This window comes from Hirsutella rhossiliensis, assembly GCF_020360975.1.
Source record: "Hirsutella rhossiliensis strain HR02 chromosome Unknown scaffold00003, whole genome shotgun sequence".
Classification (NCBI taxonomy): Eukaryota; Fungi; Ascomycota; class Sordariomycetes; order Hypocreales; family Ophiocordycipitaceae; genus Hirsutella; species Hirsutella rhossiliensis.
This window is the reverse complement of record NW_025408669.1, coordinates 7,427,511-7,446,433: the sequence shown is the minus strand read 5'-3', so window position 1 is coordinate 7,446,433 and position 18,923 is coordinate 7,427,511. Positions and strand designations below refer to the sequence as shown.

The window sequence follows — 18,923 nt, the reverse complement described above, 5'->3', positions numbered from 1 at the left end:
ATTCTTTGGTTCCGAGCCTCTCCTCCTCGCCTCTCTTCAGTGTCTCCCCTCCCCTGGACCGCAGGGCCGGGCAAGGGGGGTGCGCCAGCGAGGCAAGAGGCTGCGACTCGGCCGGAGAGAGAGCCCTGCTGGATGACATGCCTGATGTGCCGGTCCTGGTTCCACAGTTGGTCTTCGATTCTCTGGTTAAACCGTCCCCCCTGGTCGTCCCTTGCCGGTGGGGATGGGGCGCGGGGGTCGATCTGGGTATGCGGATGGGAGCAGATGGACGGGGGTCGGTGTGCAGTGAATTTAAAGACCTGAGCGGCAGCGAGGGTGATGCCAAGTTTCTATGTCTTTAAAGCATTGAAATAAAGAGTCGCCTCGAGGACGTTTCGAAAGACTCCGTCTTTTCATCGTGATGGCATAGAGTCAACAAACTCCACCACTCTATGCCACGAGCCGATTTGTGATTCGGCTCGCCTGGCTCAGCTCCTGAGGCTGTCTCGTCACTCCCCTCCCTCTCTCACACTTTACTCCAAGCTTTGCTTCCTCTCTTGAAGGGCTGACCCGGCCCCCATCTTATACAGGCCCTCGCCGAGCCCTGTCCTACGAGTCATCCCTCCCCGCCGCCCTCTCCCCTTCCAACCACTCCTCCCATCACAGACATGGCCGCCTCGGCGCCCGTCTACCTCATGGCGCCGCCGCCGGGCCAGGTGCGGACACCGGTCAACCCGCCCAGCAGCGGCGGCGCGGTGGTGCCGGCGGGCATCGCGGCGACGATTGTTGCGTGCGTGTGCGTGGCGCTGCGCGTGTTTACGCGGGTGCACGTCGTCTCTGGGGATCTGGGATGGGATGACTGTGAGTCTTCCGCCGAGAAGACAGAGGGATGTTGAAGGCCGTGCTGACGGACATGGTTCCGGGTCTAGATCTTGTGCTCTGTGCATTGGTCTTTTCCATTTCCTTCTTCTTTGTCGGGAGGCATCGTATGTCAGTCCCGGGCTGGACTGGCGAGATTCATACGAGGCCACTGACCACTTGCCAGTATACGCCGTTGGAGCCGGCCTTCACATGTGGGATGTGCTCTTCTCCGACTACAGCCCTCGCTTTCTCCAGGTACGCGATCCGTCTCTCCCACTGCCCCCGGTGCAGCCGTCGAAGCCGAGTCACCAAGCCCTCCGACTTCAGCATCTCCGGAGACTGCCACTCACGCTTCCTCTCATGTGTTTAATGTTCCTCCGCTCGAGATCCATACGCTCGCTAACGCAGCTCGTACGCAGACGACCGTCGGCGCAACCCTCACCTACGCCATCTCCATCTCCTTCTCCAAGCTCTCCATCCTCGCCTTCTACCTGCGCGTCTCGCCCGACCAACACTTCCGCCGCGCCGTCTACGCCCTGCTCGGCGTCGTCGCCGCCTACACCGTCACCTACATCTTCGTCATCGTCTTCCGCTGCCACCCGGTGGCCGCCGCGTGGGACCTGTCCATCAAGGGCGGCACCTGCATCGAGTACCTGATCCCCATGATGGTGCTCAGCATTGCCAACATAGTCATCGACCTCGTCATTCTCTTCCTGCCCGTCAAGGTCATTGTGCCGCTGCAGATTCCGCTGCGGCAGAAGATTTCCCTCGTCTTGCTCTTTGCCACGGGCGGCTTGTAAGTGGTGCCCCTTTCCTGCTCCCCGGGAACCTGATCCCTTGACGCCAAGGATGAAGGGGAAGCTGACTTGGCCCAGCGTCTGTGCCGCCGCCATCAAGCGCACCCTCATCATGCCCCCGCTCATGTCGTCGCCCGACTACTCGTGGGACCTGACGGAGCAGTTCATCTGGAGCTTCGTCGAGGTCAACGCCGGCATCGTGTGCGCCTCGCTCGCCGCCCTCAAGCCGCTCTTCATGCGCTACCTGCCCGTGCTCATCGTCTCGCGCCTGCGCTCCTCGCACGACCGCTCCGCCGCCGAGCCGTCCGACGCCATGACCAAGGACGGCGCCGGCGAGCGCACCGCCGCGTCGTCGAGCAACGGCACCCTCTACGGCCACAGCTACGAGATGCCCCGTCGCGACGAGTCGCCGGCCGACGACGAGGCCCAGCTGTGGGCGCGCAAGCCCGAGCAGGCCAAGGCGGCGCCGTCGTCGGTGACTACGAGCGAGGCCAAGAATGACGTTGACAGCATCGATGGGCTGGGCGACCTGTATCCCGGGGCGAGGCCGCCCGTGTATGCCGTGACGGGCAGCGGGTTTGACGCGCAGGGCCTGCAGAGCCCGGATGGCATCCAGGTGACCAAGGAGACGTTTGTAACGTATGGGGAGAGGGGATGCCCTTGAGCGCATCGCCGACTGTCCACAACGGACTGGAGTCAGGGGCTGGTGTGGATTCAGATCCCAGCAGGGTCAGGCAGGGCGTTTGTTTGTACGTGTACGGCCATCTGGACGATGGGTTGGAAGTAAAAAAGAAACGGGTTCATCGGGCGAAGAGCACATGGGAGTTTAGCCGCCGATGTTTTGGCCGAATGCCCCCTTATTCACCGCTTCAGGGACAAGACGATAGTTGGTACAAGCATCACTCACAAAGTCTGCTGGCGAAAGCTTATGATAATCAAATTGGGCTGCACCTACCCTAGAGACAGGGAAAGCGGTGGAAAAAGAAAAAAAACCTAGGCCCATGCCAGAATCGAACTGGCGTCTTTGGAAGAAAATTATGATTCAAGCAAATCAAAATCCAACGTCCTAACCCCTAGACTAATGGGCCGCGAGTGTGAATGTCAGGGATTAATTGTGAGCTATACACTGTTTCTCCGGACTCCCCGCCAGTCCGTGCACTTTTCCGGTCCACTCTCTTTTGCTTCGGGAGCCTCACGAGCCTCGAGAAACAGTTGACAGCAAGCTCTCCTACGCCTCTTCGTGCCTGAATGGAATAAACATTTGAGCAAGACACATGTGCTGTAGACACTGACATCGCACCGAGTACAAGAAATAACAACTCAATCGCTGCTCAACCGTGATCCACCACGATTTGCACGCTGCTGTTGATGCCTTATTACACGTTGGGCTCACCAGACAACCGCCGACTCTTCTTGGCGAGTCATGCTCGTGGAGCAGCCAGACTACCACGACACCCGCTTCAGCATCATCTTCATGCCTCTTACAGAGCTTCACATGGCTAGCGAAAAGGCCCCGTCCTCGATGCAGCTACATGTCCTGACCTTTGCCATGCATATCCATATGAACATGGGGGTATAATAGCGAATGGAATGCTACAAAAAGCCATTCTCAAAGAAAATCCGTCCCTCTCGGCGCAAAAGTATTCCTCGCCCTCCCGGTACTCCTGTCTCGCTATGCAGTTGCCCCCCCCCCTCCATTCCATCCGCCCCCTAGCGCATCGCACTCAAGAATCCACCTCAAACGCTGTCATGGGCTCCGGTGCCCCTGACCGCCTTTGTTGTTGTTTGGCATTCGTCGGCCCTTGCAATAAAGGTGCATATGTGTCCTGCGCGCGGTTGCTCCTCGTCTTCGCCGTGCTCATCCGATTGCTGGCGTAACAAGTTGACTGTCGTCGTCGCTCCTCAATCTCGGCATCGCTCTCCTCATCCGATCCACCCCAGCGTCTCCAGCGTCCCCCGAGCTTCCGAAGGCGCCATGCCGCTCACCCCCAGCTGCCGCACCTGCGTGCCTCGCCGCAAGCGCTGCAACCCGACCGCAACCTTCCAGCCCTCCGTCTCGTCCAGCAAGAAGAGATAGCGTTTCCCCTCCTGGTCGCGGATCGTGGCGCGGAGGACGTGCAGGCCCTTGTCCTTCCACTCTCCGGCCTGGCCTGACGGGGACTGGATGTTGGTGTCCTTGAACTTGCGATCACACATCCCAAGCCGGCAGCATTCCTTACAGGCGCGCAGCATCTCCGTCAGGTAGGTGTCGGCGTCGTCGCCCGTCAGCATCTTGTCCTTTTCGGCGTTGCGGCGTGCCGTGGCCATCTTGTACAACAAGTGCGGCGGGCTCTTTGCGCTCGCGTTGGTGGAAGGAGCCGCGGCCGAGTTGAGGCAATGTGGCGGGCACCACGCCTCGACGTGCTTGAGGGTCCAGGCCTTGACGTCCCATTCCCGCTGGGGCACGCCGCGCACGTCGTCATCGATGAAGAGGCCTTCGGTCGTAATGCGCAGGATCAGGCCGTCGGTAACGGACCCGACTCCCGAGATGAGCTGGCTGGCCGGCGTCTTGGCGAATTGGTTCATGAAGAGGTACACGGCCTGAACGACAATCTTGTCGGGGTCCTTTGTGGTGTATGGCCCCCGGACAGATGGCGGCGCCGACGTCCGAGCCGTCGTGTGCGAGGGAGCCCACGAGGATTCGGACCCCCCGACTGACGACGCCGACGGCCTTCGCCCGGACCTTTTGCCTGGTTGATCGTATGGCCGATACGAGTACGCGTCCTCGTCGTTGCTGACGTACGTCTTGGCCGTCGGTGCAGGCGGTCGCTTCTCGGAGCTCGGGGAATTCTTCGAGGCAGAGCTGCCGGCCTGCGACGGCACGTTAGGCCGGCCGTGGGGCCACATGTTGGTCTTTTCGCCGACGCTTGAGTAGGCGTATGAGCTCCCGGCGCGAGGTGTCGCTGGTGGTTTTGCCGTTGACGACGACGCTGTCTCGGAAGCCGCGGCCGCGGCCGCCTCCTTTTTCTTCTGCTCCTCGCGCTCCCTTGCCTCTCTTTCCTGGCGCTGTTTCTCCACCCTCTCTGCGACTTGCTTTCGCCTTTGCTCGTCGGCAAGCTTCTTCTTTTGCTCTTCGGCCAGCTTCTTTTTTTGTTCTTCGGCTGCTTCCTTGGCCTTCTTATCCCGAGCTTCCTTTTCCTTGCGCTCCTTTTCCTTTTCTCGTTCTTGCCTTTCCTTTGCCTCCCTGGCGCGCAGTTCTGCCAGTCTCTTGGCCGCTTCATCGCGCCGCTTCTGCTCCGCCTCCTTTGCCTTGCGCTCTTCCTCCTTCTTCCTCATTTCCTCGCGGGCCCTTTCCCAGGCGCCCTTTGGCGTCTCGGGTTTGGAGGTCCCGGGCTGCGGCGGCGGCCGTTGCCACGAAGACTTGGGCTTCTCTTGCCCCGGCGGCGGAGAAGCGGCGTCTTCGGGCCCGGGAGGCGGCGGGGGAGGAGGGGGAGGGGGTGGTGGAGGAGCCGTGTTGCTGCCGTGCGGCGGAGGCGGCGGGCTCCCGGGGTTTGGAGGTGGCGCCGAAGTGGATGCGTTGAATCCTCCGCCGGCTTGGCCGCCGCCTCGATGTTGGGCGCCGGACCCATGGCCCGAAGGCGGGGGGTCCTTTTGAGCACGACCGAGAGCCCAGGCGCCGAAGCCGACGCCGGCAATGAGGAGTGTTATGCCCATGTTGCCGAGGCCCTGGAAGCTCTCCCACCAGACCATGAAGGCGGGGGCCATGCTCTGGAAGAGGGCGACGAGGATGAGAGCGGAAGCGAAGCCGGCGGCGAAGCTGTTTGGGCTGGGCCGCAGGGAGGGCAGGTAGAGGAAGCCGGAGCCGGCCGAGTGCTCGGGTATGACGAAGATGTCGTACTTGCCAGGCGGCAGGCCCGAGGACCTGGGGGCGTGGCCATGGGGCGGCGGTGGCGGAGGGCCACTCATGTTGCAGAGCACACAGCAAGGAATGGGCGACGAGGCCGCAGCAAGAGAGATTCGGTCGATCTATGGGGAGCACGGGAAAGCCATGAGGCGGTCGGAGGGCTCGTATGGGAGAGCAAAGCTAACGGACTACTTGATATCAGCAAGGTGACGGATCTGAGAAAGCGGCAGAAACGAAGACGAGCTCGCTCGACGACGACCTCATTGCCACCGAGGGCCGATGGCAGCCTTGCAGGGCCGCCGAGGGCTGGGCTCCAGAGAACTCACCGATGCAGGCGGCCACGACGGGACGGGCAGAGACAGACGGATAGGCGCGGCCGAGGGAAACAAACGCCAGGCTCCAAGCAAAATGCAGACGGACACTGACAAGGAGAGAGGCTTCAAGTCCGACCAACGACTTCGCACGGCATGAGCTGCACGTCGCCAGAGGAGGTAAGTAGGTTGGTGAGAGGGAAGCGGACCAGGCCCGAGGATAGAGGCGAGTGGCCTTGGGGGGGAGACAGGAAAAGGAGAGGGAAAAGAGAGTCGCTGGTGCCCCAGTGTTTACTCGTGACCTCACGAAGTACTGGTGACCTGTTGCGCGGGGGGGTGGGACAGTGAGAGAAAAAGAAGAGGGAGAAAAAGATTGCGCTGATTGCCTGTGATTTGCCGGGAATTGGATGGCCAGCCAGTAGTTACAGCAGAGGGGGAGCTGGAGCTGGAGCCTGAAGGCGCCCCAGTTCAGGTCCCCTGCGCGCGGCGGATAGTGCCGCAGGTAGGCCATGATCGGGAGGGGTCCATTTTAGGTGACGGTCACAGTGGACTTGGGAGGCTTACAGGCGTCACGTCTCCCAAGAAGCTTGGCGACGACATGCACAGCTTCCTTTGTTAGTGCTATAGGTAGGTAGGGTAGGTAGGTATTACTGTAGGTTCCATTTCCCAATTTGCGATGGTGAAGAGAATTCGGCAAGCCAAATCAAACATACTGTGCTTACATTGTACATGAAGCTGACTTTACTGCCCTGCGCTGGCAACAAGCACAACCGCCGATATCGCAGCCAACGTTGGCATCACATTTCCAGCTGCCTTGAGCCAACAAGGACTGCACACGTCCGTCTTGGTCCATCATTCGCCGTGCTCGATGCTTCTCGCTGCCAATCATCGCCTGATCTCCCCCTATTTGTTTACCATGGCCACCGTCGTCGCATCACACCATGCCAATCATTCATCACGAGGCCATCACGCGCCTGTGCCCAATCAGACCGGTGCCGCACGTCCGTTCCCCCCAATCAACCCCCCTCGCTCGCCCCCATCGTCGCCCCTCAGCCGAGCACCCTCGCGGCCACCACGATGCTTGCAGTTGGCGGTCAAGGCTCGAGCAGGGTCCCCCCCCAACGTAACCTCAACAGTTACTCTTGTCTCTTCCCCCTCACCTCCCCCGGACGCGGTGCATCTCAACTAATGAGCTCTCCCCAGCGAAAAAGGTTTGAAATTTGGGCCATTTATCGCCGACGCCGCGTTGCCTTGGCAACCAGGGGCTTGGTACAGTAAGCTAGCCGTCAACACCGGCATCCGTCACGTCCCCTCTAAGCAGCACCACTTCCGCACCGTCTTGAACGAGGGCCACGAGCGCAAGCATTGGCCCTTTGCTTTGGACATTGGATCCATGAATTGACAGCTCGTCGTCGTCGTTCTCCCATTAAGTTTGTGTACACGTCCAATGTGCTCGTACTCTGTACTTTGATGGCGTCGCTGCAACGCCGCAAACGTGGGGCCGTTTCTTGTGCGCTCCAGGCTGCCTACAGGGCAGGGGTCGGCTCAGCTTCCGGTCCCCGGAGCTCTACAGTACCTTCCTCGGTACCTGCAAGCGGTGATACTCGACTCCTCGCCACACGCCGACACCCATTGGCTCTCCGTCGACGGCTGCTGGCCTCTTCCTCTCCCTCCCTACTCATCCGTCCAAAGACCTTGACGGCAGAAACCCGACGCTGCTGCTTGCCGCGCCGCGCATCCCCAGCACCCGGAAGCCCGCTGCCCGTGTGCAACTACGCGCCCCGACTCCGAGGACTCGGGGGGAGGAGAAAGGGCGAGAGCGAGCGGGGGAAGGGAGAGGGGCGGTTTGATCGTCCGGGAGAGCGTCCTGCGAGCCGCGGCAGTGCCACGACAAGCAGCAGTAGTTCGCGCGCCACCAGACGAGCATCGTGCCGCCTTTCTGCAGCCCGCGTCACAGACTCGACTCGGCTGCCTACAGTATGTGCAGTACTGTACAGTAGCCTGTTGAATGTAACGGCCGTTGCGTGTGCGCGCGTGCACGTGTGCCTGTGTCATGTTGTCTGGGGGGCCCCGAACCGGGCTCTCTTCACGACTCGGCTGCCTTGTATTACCTCTCCCGCGCCGTTGACGTCGTCTTCATGCGAGTCTGCGACATCAGAGGACCGCAATGACGGAAGAAGAAAAGTAAGGGAGGGGGGAAAAAGAAACAATTTCGCTGTGACCCGTCGCCGAGACTCATGGATATCCCATACTGTAGAAGAAAAAGGACATTGAACAGCCAGATGAGAGCGCCAACGTTTGAGAAAGGGGGAGACAACATGTACAATGAGCCGGCTGCCAGACACGCCAAGTACAGTAGTCATGACGTCTTCAATCAAAAGAAAGCACACGCTTCATCATCGTCACCGCCCAAGCCCCAGCATCAGCAGCACTAGCCGTCCCATCCACGACAGCCCGCCCGCCAGCCTCGCCGCCAGCCAGAGCCAGCAGGCCGCCAGCTCGAGCGCCAGCACCGCCGCGCGCAGCCCCCGCGTCGCGGCGCCCGCCAGTCACATCTTCTTGAGGCGGTTGTTGGCTACCGTCACCTTGCCCTGCACCCGCGTCGCGTCCTGGTCCATCCGCTCCAGCATCTCGCTCTGCGCTTCCACCTCTTCGTTGATCTTGAGCCCCATCTCCCGCTGCCGCCGGATGATGGCCGCCAGCTGCTCCACCTGCTCGTCCTGCGCATGCATCTCCCGCTTCTGCAGCATCAGCACGCCCTGGTTGTCCAGCTCCCGCGTCTTGTCCGTCTCCGGCAGCGGCGCGCCTAGCACACGGCCTCCCGGCCTGCCTCCTTGTAGCAGAGCTGCCTTCTCCGATGCCGACGGATGTCCTTGCCCGCCATTCCCTCGTCCGGCGCCCGATGCCGAGCTGGGCATGCTGTTGGACAGCCTTTCCAGCGCGTCTCGCTCCATGCGGGCCGTAGACACCAAGTCTCGTCGCCGCCGTAGCTCTCCATCGCCAAGCCGGCTCGACTCTTGCATCCTGCGGAGGCCGTCCGACAGCGTGGCAAGCAATGTCCCTGCCCTGACGAGGGCCCGCTTGGCCGCCGCGCCAGCCTCGGCCACCGCCGTGCCGTCCCCCCCGTCCGCGGCGCCGTCTCTCCTCGACAGACACTGCCTCGCCTCGAGAAGGCCCTGCTTGAGCTCCCGGTGCATGTCCAGCCACGTCCCCGGGTCCGCGGCCCCGGCCCCCGTGCTGCCGACCCTCCCGGCGGCAGACACGGCAGAGTTGGCGTTGCTGGAGCTGGGCAGGTTCAAAAAGGCGCGCCAGGCCGACGTGTCCCGCCATCGCCGGTCTGGCGTCTCGGCAATGGTGCGTAGGTACTTTTCCAGGCCGAGCTGCCGGCCCCTCGCCAGGTCGGCCGACTTGACCGTCGACTTGAGCCAGTGCTTGCCGGGCAGCGGCTCGGGGGGCGGGCTGCCGACCTGCTCGACCAGTGTGTTGTGGAGCTTGGCAAACTCGGAGTAGCGCTTCTGGACCACGTAGGATCGCAGGGGGAGGCGGAGGGTGATGTTGTAGAGCGTAAAGGGCTTGGAGGCGCCTTCGTCGGAGACGCTCGTCGAGGGTATCGCAATCTCGGGGGGCGGAGCCATCGCCACGGCTTCCAGTCTGCTTGGCCCCGGGTTTTGGTTTCGATGCGGCGGTGGTGTCGTCTCGATGCAGGTCGGAGCGGTGGTTGGAATGGTCGTCGAGTGTTGGCGGGTCGTGGCGCCGAGAGGCCGCTGGCCGGCGATATCAGGAGCAAAATTTACTGCGGTCGACAATGATGGGATGGGTAGTGTTATATGGATGGTGTGGAAAGAAGGGCGTCAAAATCCGTTGAGCACCTGTGGCGAGAGGGAGCTGCTGACGGGATGACGGGTTGGCCAGCTGAGGGAGGCTAAGGCACAGGGGGGCGCGGGGGAGTGTCACTCGCCCGCCGCACAATGGCTCTCAGGCCTGCGGCGGCCAGCGTCATGGGGTATACCGTATATGTTATATGCGCTGCAGGCCAATGACGGGGCTGCTAATGCAGCATCCCGCGGTGGAGCTGGGTTTTTTATTGCCCGCAATTGTCTGTCTTCCCTATAATTATCTCCGAAGGCTTTTCTACCTATAACATATAGTACGGACACATAGTATAGACGCATGGGAAGTGAATATCTAACATGCCCGAGTTTGGATCTGTCATGAATGATATTTTTAGACGCTTGGCTCCATGAGGCTGTTTGCTCACCCCTACCTAGCGCGGATCAAACACTACAAGTTTTGGACAGGCAGCTTCGGAAAACCAGCCCCTGCCGTCGTCTCTCCCGCCATCCAGCTCGCCGCATACCTGTCAGTCACGGCTTTTAACTCGAGCCTCAGCCTTGACAGGAAATCGATGAAAATGTCATGAAAAGGTACAATACTATCAAGGCTTTCTCGAGCTCTCTGGGCCCTGCACCCTGTCCATCCACACCAGTCGAGCGCCCATCCTGATTGTTTGGTCCGCCTTTTACCCCCGGGACGAGCATTTGCTTTGCAAGTACAAGTCGACATTGGACAATTCATAGCCGCAGATACCTCCCATCATCACACAAAAAACCACAAGAGCAACTAGAGTCCACACGGAAACGGACGGCTTCTCCCCGCCCTGGATTGTGTTTATGCAGTCTCGTCTTGGGGTCTAACCTCAACTGTGCCCAAATGCTTGAGCTACCCTATAGCCAGACGAAGCCAGTATTGACTGAACTCCACCCACTTCGTACATCATTCATGCTTCGGCATCCATCAGACCCAGCAGGTTGTAAGCCTGTGACATACATCCGTTTCACACATGGAGAAACGCGACCGAAAGCTTGCCAACCGACTGTCCAACGTGCTTCTTGAGCTGCTCTATCTGGGCCTCTGCTTCTGTCAAGAGGTCCCAAGTTCCCAATGTCCCAAGTGAGTCGACGACTGTCCGCCTCCCGACTCGTCCAAATCCTTCATTACGCGTTATACAGCCGTGAAACATGGGCTACACGACCCCCAACTCCCCGGCCCCTTTTCGTGGTACCTCGCAACGCCTTGGCTGGCTTCCCTCAAAACGTCTCCTGGTCGTCCAAAGCCTCCCCTTCGTCGGGAATCTCGAACCCCTCTTCGGTCGAGTATAGAATCGCCTGGACCTGCTTGACCAGGCCCTCTTCCTGCTTCTCGAGCTCTGGGTCCTCGTCCACGGCTTGCTGGATGAGCAGCTCAATGTCGCGCAGCTTGCTGAAGTAAAAGTCGCGCTCCCGCTCCAGCCCGGCAACAGTCTCCTTGAGTGTGGCGTTCTCCTGCTGCAGTGCAGCGGAGCCGGGACCGGCGCCGGCAGCCTTGGCAACGCGTGGACCGCCCGCAGGCGTGGTGCCTCCTCTACGAGCACCAGCTGCCGCCGTCACAGGTGCCCTCGCGGCGCCCGCGTTGGGAAGCGTGCCCCCCTTCCTCCGTGTTACGGCATCGTACTCGTGATCGGGAAAGTTGAGATCCCAAAACCTCTTGGTCCACTGCAGGAACTCGAGGTTGTCTTGCATTTTGCACTTCATGAGGGCTTGCACAGGGATCGGCTTGTCGATTTGATGCTTGGCAAACGTGTCTGCGGGACAGATCGTCAGCATGCGAAAAGGAGGCTATTGTTCCGGGGCAGGGCGTAGTCGTACTTTGAAGGACTTTGAAGTTTTGAACGTAGGCCCATTCGCCGTTGGCGTTGAACTTGACCTTGGACATGGGCACGTCCATGTATATGCTGTCAAACACCTGGCACAAGGCCGCTCTGAAGATGGAGTGTCGAGTCAGATCAACGGTTTTTGGGACGGTTGCAAGGCCGAGCATCCAATGAATCCGACGTTGGCGCGGCTGCAGGCACGCGTGCGTTGTAAAGCGGGGGAGGGGTAGCCGTCGAGACTCACCCAGTGCCGCATTGCTCAACCTTTGTGATATTGAGCTGGAGCAGGCTGTTGAGCCACTGCACAAGCTCCTGTCTGTGGTGCGGACCGTCAGTCAGGGAGGATTGCCCCGTGGCGATAGACGCTGCGCAGACGATGGAGACCAACCTGGACTCGCCCATGTTTGCTGTGTTTGCTCAGGAGGCCGACTGTTTAGGCGGGCGCGCTCTCGATGCGACGGTATGAGGCGGCTCAGAGGGCAAGGATGCAAGCGCGAAAGCAGAAGAAGCCAGAACCGAGCGGGTATCGAGACAGGGCAGGACCAAGGGAAAGCGAGTTGCGTGGGTAGGGCTGAGGCGGCGATGGATGGACTTGAAAAGGGAGCTGGAGAAATTAATCGCTAGCAGGCACTCGCGGGCAGAGCAACTTGGTCGTCCAATCAACCGTGGGGACTTCGGGCGGGAAAACAGCGGCCCACATGTCAAATACTTGTCCAATCAGAGAGCGTGACAGACTCAGCGTCAGCAAGAAGGGCAAATTCGAATAGCAGAGGGGAAATGAAAATATGTCAAGCTTGTCATGCTCCAATGCCAATTTGTATGTTCCAGGCAGCTGTTTAATGGTATCGGGCAAACAGGCACCTGAGCCGTTGAAAAGAAGAGATACGGACTTTATTCCGTACCGAACTTGTAAATGTCCCGTACACAACCCAAAGCAGACAAGCGCCGCTTCCCCAAACAGCATTTGCCCCCTCACCGCCAAAATTTCAAGTCGGCAGAAAACTACTCGTGAAGCAATTTTGCTCCTGCGCAAAAAAGGGCCCAACTACACTGTGCAAAGGCAAGCATCAGGATGGCGCCGCAAAAAAGAAAGACGGAAGACGACGACTTCGTCTACACCCTCTCCGACGACAACGAGGGCCGCGAGGATCCCCTCGGACAAGAAGAGCTACCGCCTCAGCCGCCCAAGAAGAAGACCAAGACGGCAGCCAAGGCCAAGCCGGCCAAGCGCTCCAAAAAGGCGACCCAGAAAGCCTCTGAAGGAAATGACGAATCCCAAGAAGGGGGGAAAGAGGATGCAAGCGAAGCCCCAGAGGGCCCCTGGGGACGTAAGGATGGAGACGATGGCGCCATAGACTCCGACTTTGAGTTCCTAATCGACCAAGGTGGTCTTGGCGGCGATGAAGAAGAGGAGGACTTCGAAGGCTGGGGATTCGAGGGTGCCAAGAAGGGCATCTCCTCTAACAGGAAGATTGTTGATGTCGACGACATAATACAACGGCGAAGGAACAAGCAGAAGAACGACGGTGACGACGCCAATGCGGCCGCGGAACCGGATGGCGACGCCGCAGACGACCTTGACGAAGATGCCGTGGACGTCAGTATGGATGACGACGACGATCAAGTCCTTGCCGAGGACGCCTTTGGCATGAACATGAGCTCCGACGCCGAGGAATCTGGGGACGAGGCTAAGCAGCAAGACGAGGATGACGACAGCGATTCCGCTTCGGCAAGCGATGATGACTCGGTAGCCACGCCCGTTGGCCACCCTGACGACGACGACCGCGCAATGTCTGACGCCAGTGACGACGGTGAAGAAGATCCTGAAGAGCAAGCCAAGCGCGATGCCTTTTTCGCCCCTGATGACGGGCTGGGAAGATCGGGCCAGAAGGGAGACCCCGCATCGACCTTTATGGCCTTGTCTTTGTCTCGGCCCATTCTCCGGGGACTTGCGGCCGTTGGATTCACCAAGCCTACTCCCATTCAAGCCAAGACGATTCCCATTGCTCTCATGGGCCGAGACGTCGTCGGCGGCGCCGTGACTGGCTCGGGCAAGACGGGAGCGTTCATGATTCCCATCTTAGAGCGGCTGCTGTATAGACCCAACAAGGTCCCGACGACTCGGGTGGTGGTTCTCACTCCCACCAGAGAACTCGCGATGCAGTGTCACGCCGTGGCGATGAAACTTGCCTCGCACACTGACATCAAATTCTCCCTCGCCGTTGGAGGTCTCAGTCTCAAGGCCCAGGAGGCGGAGCTTCGGCGGCGGCCCGACGTGGTCATTGCAACACCCGGCCGATTCATCGACCACATGAGGAATTCGGCTAGCTTCAACGTCGACACGGTCGAGATTCTGGTCCTCGACGAAGCAGATCGCATGCTGGAGGATGGCTTTGCGGACGAGCTGAATGAGATTCTCAACACGCTACCCAAGTCACGCCAGACCATGCTCTTCTCCGCCACCATGACTTCGACGGTGGACCGCCTCATTCGGGTCGGCATGAACAAGCCCGTCAGACTTATGGTCGATGCGCAGAAGAAGACGGTGGGAACCCTGGTACAAGAATTTGTTCGACTGCGTCCCGGCCGGGACGAGAAACGGATGGGCTACCTCGTCCACCTGTGTAAAGTGCTGTACACTGAGAGGGTCATCATCTTTTTCCGGCAAAAGAAGGAAGCCCATCGCGCGCGCGTCATATTTGGCCTGCTCGACCTGTCCTGTGCGGAGCTGCACGGCAGCATGAACCAGACACAGGTTGGTGACACCCGCTTGGTTATCGTGTTTCTTTGCCTCCGGCTGACTTTGTTGCAGCGTATCCAAAGCGTCGAATCCTTCCGCGACGGAAAGGTTTCTTACCTGCTGGCCACAGATCTGGCGTCTCGTGGCCTGGATATCAAGGGCGTCGACACGGTTATAAACTACGAAGCGCCCCAGTCCCTGGACATCTATGTCCACCGTGTCGGGCGTACTGCTCGTGCCGGACGAAGAGGCACGGCCGTCACTCTAGCCGCCGAGGGGGACAGAAAAGTGGTCAAGGCGGCCGTAAGGGCAGGCAAGGCGCAAGGAGCCAAAATTGCCAGCCGAATCATCCCCCCCGCCGATGCCGACAAATGGCAGGACCGGGTTGACGACATGGAAGACGAGATGAAGGAGATTATGCAGGAAGAGAAGGAGGAGAAGCAGCTGGCACACGCAGAAATGCAGGTGATGAAAGGAGAGAACCTGCTGGAGCACGAGGCCGAGATCAAGGGGCGGCCGAAACGCACGTGGTTCGAGACACAGCACGACAAGGAAAAGGCCAAGCTGGCGGGACGAGCCGAGCTCAACGGGGTCCGCGAGTCGATGAAGAAAAAAGGCGGTGGCAAGCTGAGCAACAAGGACAAGAAGAAGCTGGACGCAAAGGCTCTCCGATCCGATGGCGATCTCTGGAGGAAGGGGAAGAACAGCGGCGCGCCGGCTCCGGGCAAGGGCTCCAAGGCCGGGGGAGGGAAGCCGAGGGCGGCGCCGGGTGGGAGCAGGGGCAAGAGCAGGGGGGGCAGAGGAGGGAAGCGGTAGAAGGGCAGCGGCACGAACGTGTGAAGCCGTCGAGTGGCTCATTTGCGTCGTGGCACTGTTTAGTTGAATGTTGCATGGCCTGGGACGCTCTAACGGGCTACCCGCACAGACTATAAAAAGCCAAACCGCTCAGAGCTGCAGAAAGACACTTGGATGGTAACTTAGATACAGAAGAGTTGGACGAGGATATCAAGTCGACGGTTGTTTCTGCCGGCTCCTGACTCACTTGGTACGGTCATGCGTAGAGGTGCACAATGGAAAAGGGGGACCCGATTGCGGACGTGATGATGACATAATGCAGGCACATCGCCTCCACGGCCGATCACGAGCTCTGTCTCGCAGCAGGAAAGAATCCGTCTCGGCTCCAAAAGACCTGCTCGCCCACCAAGCTGCAAGTCAGCTGTGCGCATCACCGATCCTGGCTGCATGTGCCGGCCCAGCACAGCCTGACTGTCTGCATACGGGGTACCGCCACTGACCCCTCCTGTGCCAGTCAGACGACGGGCTCACGACCCAGAAGCCGGCTGCCTGCGGACGACGCGGGCGACTCTGCCCGGGGAGGCGTGGGAGAGACGCTGGTGTACAGTATAAGACGCGCAGCCCACGGTACTTTGCCCCTTTCGCTGGCTGCCGAGCATCTTGGTGGCAAAAGCTGGCTCCCTTTAGATTCTTTGGGCTCGGCCCCGTTCGCGCTCTGCGGCCGCACCCTCGCCATACGCAAAGCTTCGCCCGCTTTCTCTTCCCCCGTGCCGTCCGAGATCGATACCGTGAGCGGCTGCTGAGCTTTCATCTCGACATCCTTCCCCACATCAAGCACGGCGTCCAGTCGCGCATCCACCGTTTCATCGTCCGGCGCCAGCGCCGGCGAGCCGACAAGGGCCGCGTCATCGACCTCGTTGCCAGGCACGGTCGACATCTGCTTCTTGGTCCGCCGAGGTCCCGAGCGGCCAAGGATGGGAGGGGCCCGCGGCCGACAACACAGATGCCTACCCTCGCAGGACTGACCACCGGCTATGTGCCGGGAGTCGCCGCAGATGGATCGCAAGAGACGGGCGAGAGGGGCGAGAGGGGGTACAGGAGGCGGAAGCTTGCCGCAATGGCCGGGAATCTGTACAGGAGCGGGCAACAGGCCGTGACCGACCTTCGGGAAAGCTACGCGCAATCGAGAGCCAGGGGGCCCGATGGCGAGGCGGCGGAACCGACCGGCAGCCCGCACATTCCGGGCGCCTTTCCCGACGTGGCCATTGTGTCGAATGATGACGAGCAAATGGTCCTCTTCCCTTCCTATGCCAAGAGGCATGAGAGGAAGCATTGGTACCAAGCCACGCAAGCCGACCAGTCCCAGGTGCCGGAGGCTGGACCTGCCAAGGACGAGGAATACTGGCGTCAGGAGTGGGAAAGGCACGAGGACGAAAAGGCCATTGTCGATGTCGACGTCCGCGGATGGATCTATTCGCCCCAAGTTGGCCCGATGACGAGGCGCAATCGCATCCTCATCGGCCTCGCCCGCCAGCTGAGCGGGATATCAGCGCCCACCCGGGTAGATGCGGCCTCTACCGCCCAGCCCGAACGACAAGCCCCGGGCCACCATCAGATGCAAGAAGAGATGCGCGACCAAGAAAAGATTGCCAAGGAAGCGGCCCTCATCGAGCAGCGGGGCCAGGAAGAGAAGCGGGTAGCCTACAGCGGCGGATACAGCGAGCAACCGCCCCCGGACAAGGGCGGCCCCAGCGTCGATGCTGGCGGCAACACCGCCGACAGTCACGCGGCCCGCCTTGGGGAGAAGCGCATGCCAGACTCGGGGGCTGCGAGTCCAACGCTGTCTGCCAGGAAGGGGCCGAGCGTCCACGAGCTTAGCGAGGCGGAGCTGATTCTGGCCAACGCAAACCTCATGGCCCGCGTCGCGCCCTTTCTGACCTACCCCCTGGTGGCCATGCCCATCACCATCTTCTTCTACAACGACACAGAGTCGCAGTCGCGCACCGTCTTGACAAACGATGCGGGCCACTTTCTCGTGCGAGCGCAGCTTGACTTTGTGCCAACCCACGTCAGGGTGCTGGCTGACGAGAGGCTGTCGGCCACGCAGCCCGTCAAGGTCACCGAACCGCACGGCGTCAGCTTGATCAGCGACGTCGACGACACCGTCAAGCACTCCAACATCTCGGCAGGCGCGCGCGAGATCTTCCGCAACACCTTTGTGCGGGAGCTGGCGGAGCTCACCGTCGACGGCGTCCAGGAATGGTACGGCCAGATGCACGACCTCGGCGTCAGCATCCACTACTGCTCCAATAGCCCCTGGCAGCTGTTCCCCGTCCTGGCCACCTTTTTCAAGCTGGGCGGGCTGCCGCCGGGGTCGCTGCACCTGAAGCAGTACTCGGGCATGCTGCAAGGCATCTTTGAGCCCGTCGCAGAGAGGAAGAAGACGACCTTGAACCGCCTCATGACGGACTTTCCGACGAGGAAGTTTCTGCTCGTGGGCGACAGCGGAGAGGCCGACCTCGAGGTTTACACGGAGCTGGCCCTGGCCAACCCAGGCCGGATCCTGGCCATCTTCATCCGGGACGTGACGACGCCTCCGGAGAAGACGGGCTTTTTCGACTCTGCCGCACTCGACCTGGCTCGGCACAAGACGTCGAGCAAGACACCGGACGATGAAGGGTCGTCGAGTAGGGCGAGCATGATTCGGCGGGACTCTGCACGCGGCTCAGTGAGCGGCAGCGACGACAGCTCCAGGGTCTCGACAAAGGCGACTGGGCCGGCGATGGGGACGCTTATCGACTTTTCCCAGGAGCCAGAGGAGATTGGCGTCGACAAGTCTGCAGCCATCCAGGCAGACTCGCGGCAGAAGACATCAAGCACCACGGACTTACCCCTGGAGCGCAAGAAGCCACCGCCTCCGCGACCGGTGAAGCCGGCGGCACTCAGGAGCAGGCCATCGTCGACTGCAGAACCTAGCCAGGCCGTTGGTCCGGGAGTGGACGGTTCAAGCCCGAGCACCGCGGCAACGCCTCCACCACCACCACCACCTCCTCGCACCAGGAAATCTGCAGCGGGCATCGAAGGAGGGCGCCTCCGACCGTCGTCACAACTGCAGCGGTCAGCCTCACGCGGAAGTGTTCAAGGGCCTGGAGATGCTCCCGCAAGAAGCTCGGGCACGCCAAAGCCGCCGCCGCCACCTCCCCGATCTCGCGCCGCGACGCCTTCCTCGTCGAGGAACCTCAGCCCTCCCCTCTCCGTCCACCGTCGCGGGCCATCGTCCAATTCCGACGTGGACTTTGACCCGCTGCCGCCCCCTTCTGCGCCGGCGCCAACGTCTTTTGGAATGAGCTACTTTTCGTCGGGCCCCCGGTCCGCTGAGACGACGCCGTCGGACTCGCCCGTGCTGGGCGCCCAGGTGGTGAACAAGAAGCTGGACCTGTGGCTGAGACGGCTTGAGAGGGCGCACGAGGAGCTGGACAAGCAGGGCGTGGCGCTGTACACATGGCGGAAGGGCCAGGACGTGATGGTGGAGGCTGAGGCGATTGTCAAGGAGGCTCTGGAAGAGATGGAGCGGGCCAAGGGCGAGGCGCAACGGAGACGATGATTCTTGTGGGGCGGTGTAGCGATTGGCAGGGCGCTGAAGATGGACCTGGGATTGGGATGGACTGTTTTGCATGTCGAGGCAGGGTTGGGCTGCTGAGGCATAGACGGGAGTGTACTTGAGAACAGGGAACACTGGATGGGCCCTTTCGGCGGATGAGCAGCTTCGCGGTGTCTGGCTGATGGCTGGACACTCGGGATCTACGTGCAGCACGGAGGCCTGGAAGATGCCCATGGAAGGTGGGCTCGAATAGAGGAAGAGAAAAAG

The 18,923-nt window shown here is 60.7% G+C and overlaps 5 protein-coding genes and 1 non-coding gene across 6 annotated transcripts; 2 read left to right on the top strand and 4 right to left on the bottom strand.

Annotated features, from left to right (window-relative positions):
• Positions 1-647: 647 nt before the first annotated feature.
• On the top strand, positions 648-2,301 carry HRG_04101 (uncharacterized protein; the record flags this gene model as incomplete). Its single annotated transcript, XM_044862572.1, has 5 exons — positions 648-840; positions 909-965; positions 1,025-1,095; positions 1,260-1,636; positions 1,716-2,301. The coding sequence occupies 5 exons, from the start codon at positions 648-650 to the stop codon at positions 2,299-2,301; spliced, it is 1,284 nt and encodes a 427-aa protein (XP_044723598.1).
• Positions 2,302-2,632: 331 nt separating this feature from the next.
• HRG_12071 lies at positions 2,633-2,725 on the bottom strand. Its single transcript has one exon. It is a non-coding gene; the product is annotated as a tRNA-Gln (tRNA).
• An 835-nt stretch (positions 2,726-3,560) lies between these two features.
• Positions 3,561-5,582, bottom strand: HRG_04100 (trans-sialidase-like protein; the record flags this gene model as incomplete). Its single annotated transcript, XM_044862571.1, has 1 exon — positions 3,561-5,582. The coding sequence occupies one exon, from the start codon at positions 5,580-5,582 to the stop codon at positions 3,561-3,563; it is 2,022 nt and encodes a 673-aa protein (XP_044723597.1).
• A 2,798-nt stretch (positions 5,583-8,380) lies between these two features.
• Positions 8,381-9,466, bottom strand: HRG_04099 (PX domain-containing protein; the record flags this gene model as incomplete). The annotated part of the gene is made up of 1 exon (XM_044862570.1): positions 8,381-9,466. The coding sequence occupies one exon, from the start codon at positions 9,464-9,466 to the stop codon at positions 8,381-8,383; it is 1,086 nt and encodes a 361-aa protein (XP_044723596.1).
• A 1,452-nt stretch (positions 9,467-10,918) lies between these two features.
• Positions 10,919-11,922, bottom strand: HRG_04098 (calponin-like domain-containing protein; the record flags this gene model as incomplete). Its single annotated transcript, XM_044862569.1, has 4 exons — positions 10,919-11,451; positions 11,516-11,628; positions 11,765-11,836; positions 11,909-11,922. 4 exons carry the CDS (start codon positions 11,920-11,922, stop codon positions 10,919-10,921), a joined length of 732 nt encoding a protein of 243 aa, XP_044723595.1.
• A 670-nt stretch (positions 11,923-12,592) lies between these two features.
• Positions 12,593-18,659, top strand: HRG_04097 (DEAD/DEAH box helicase domain-containing protein; the record flags this gene model as incomplete). Its single annotated transcript, XM_044862568.1, has 9 exons — positions 12,593-13,046; positions 13,092-13,275; positions 13,324-14,275; positions 14,333-15,029; positions 15,186-15,232; positions 15,729-16,616; positions 16,671-17,317; positions 17,369-18,172; positions 18,221-18,659. 9 exons carry the CDS (start codon positions 12,593-12,595, stop codon positions 18,657-18,659), a joined length of 5,112 nt encoding a protein of 1,703 aa, XP_044723594.1.
• Positions 18,660-18,923: the final 264 nt, after the last annotated feature.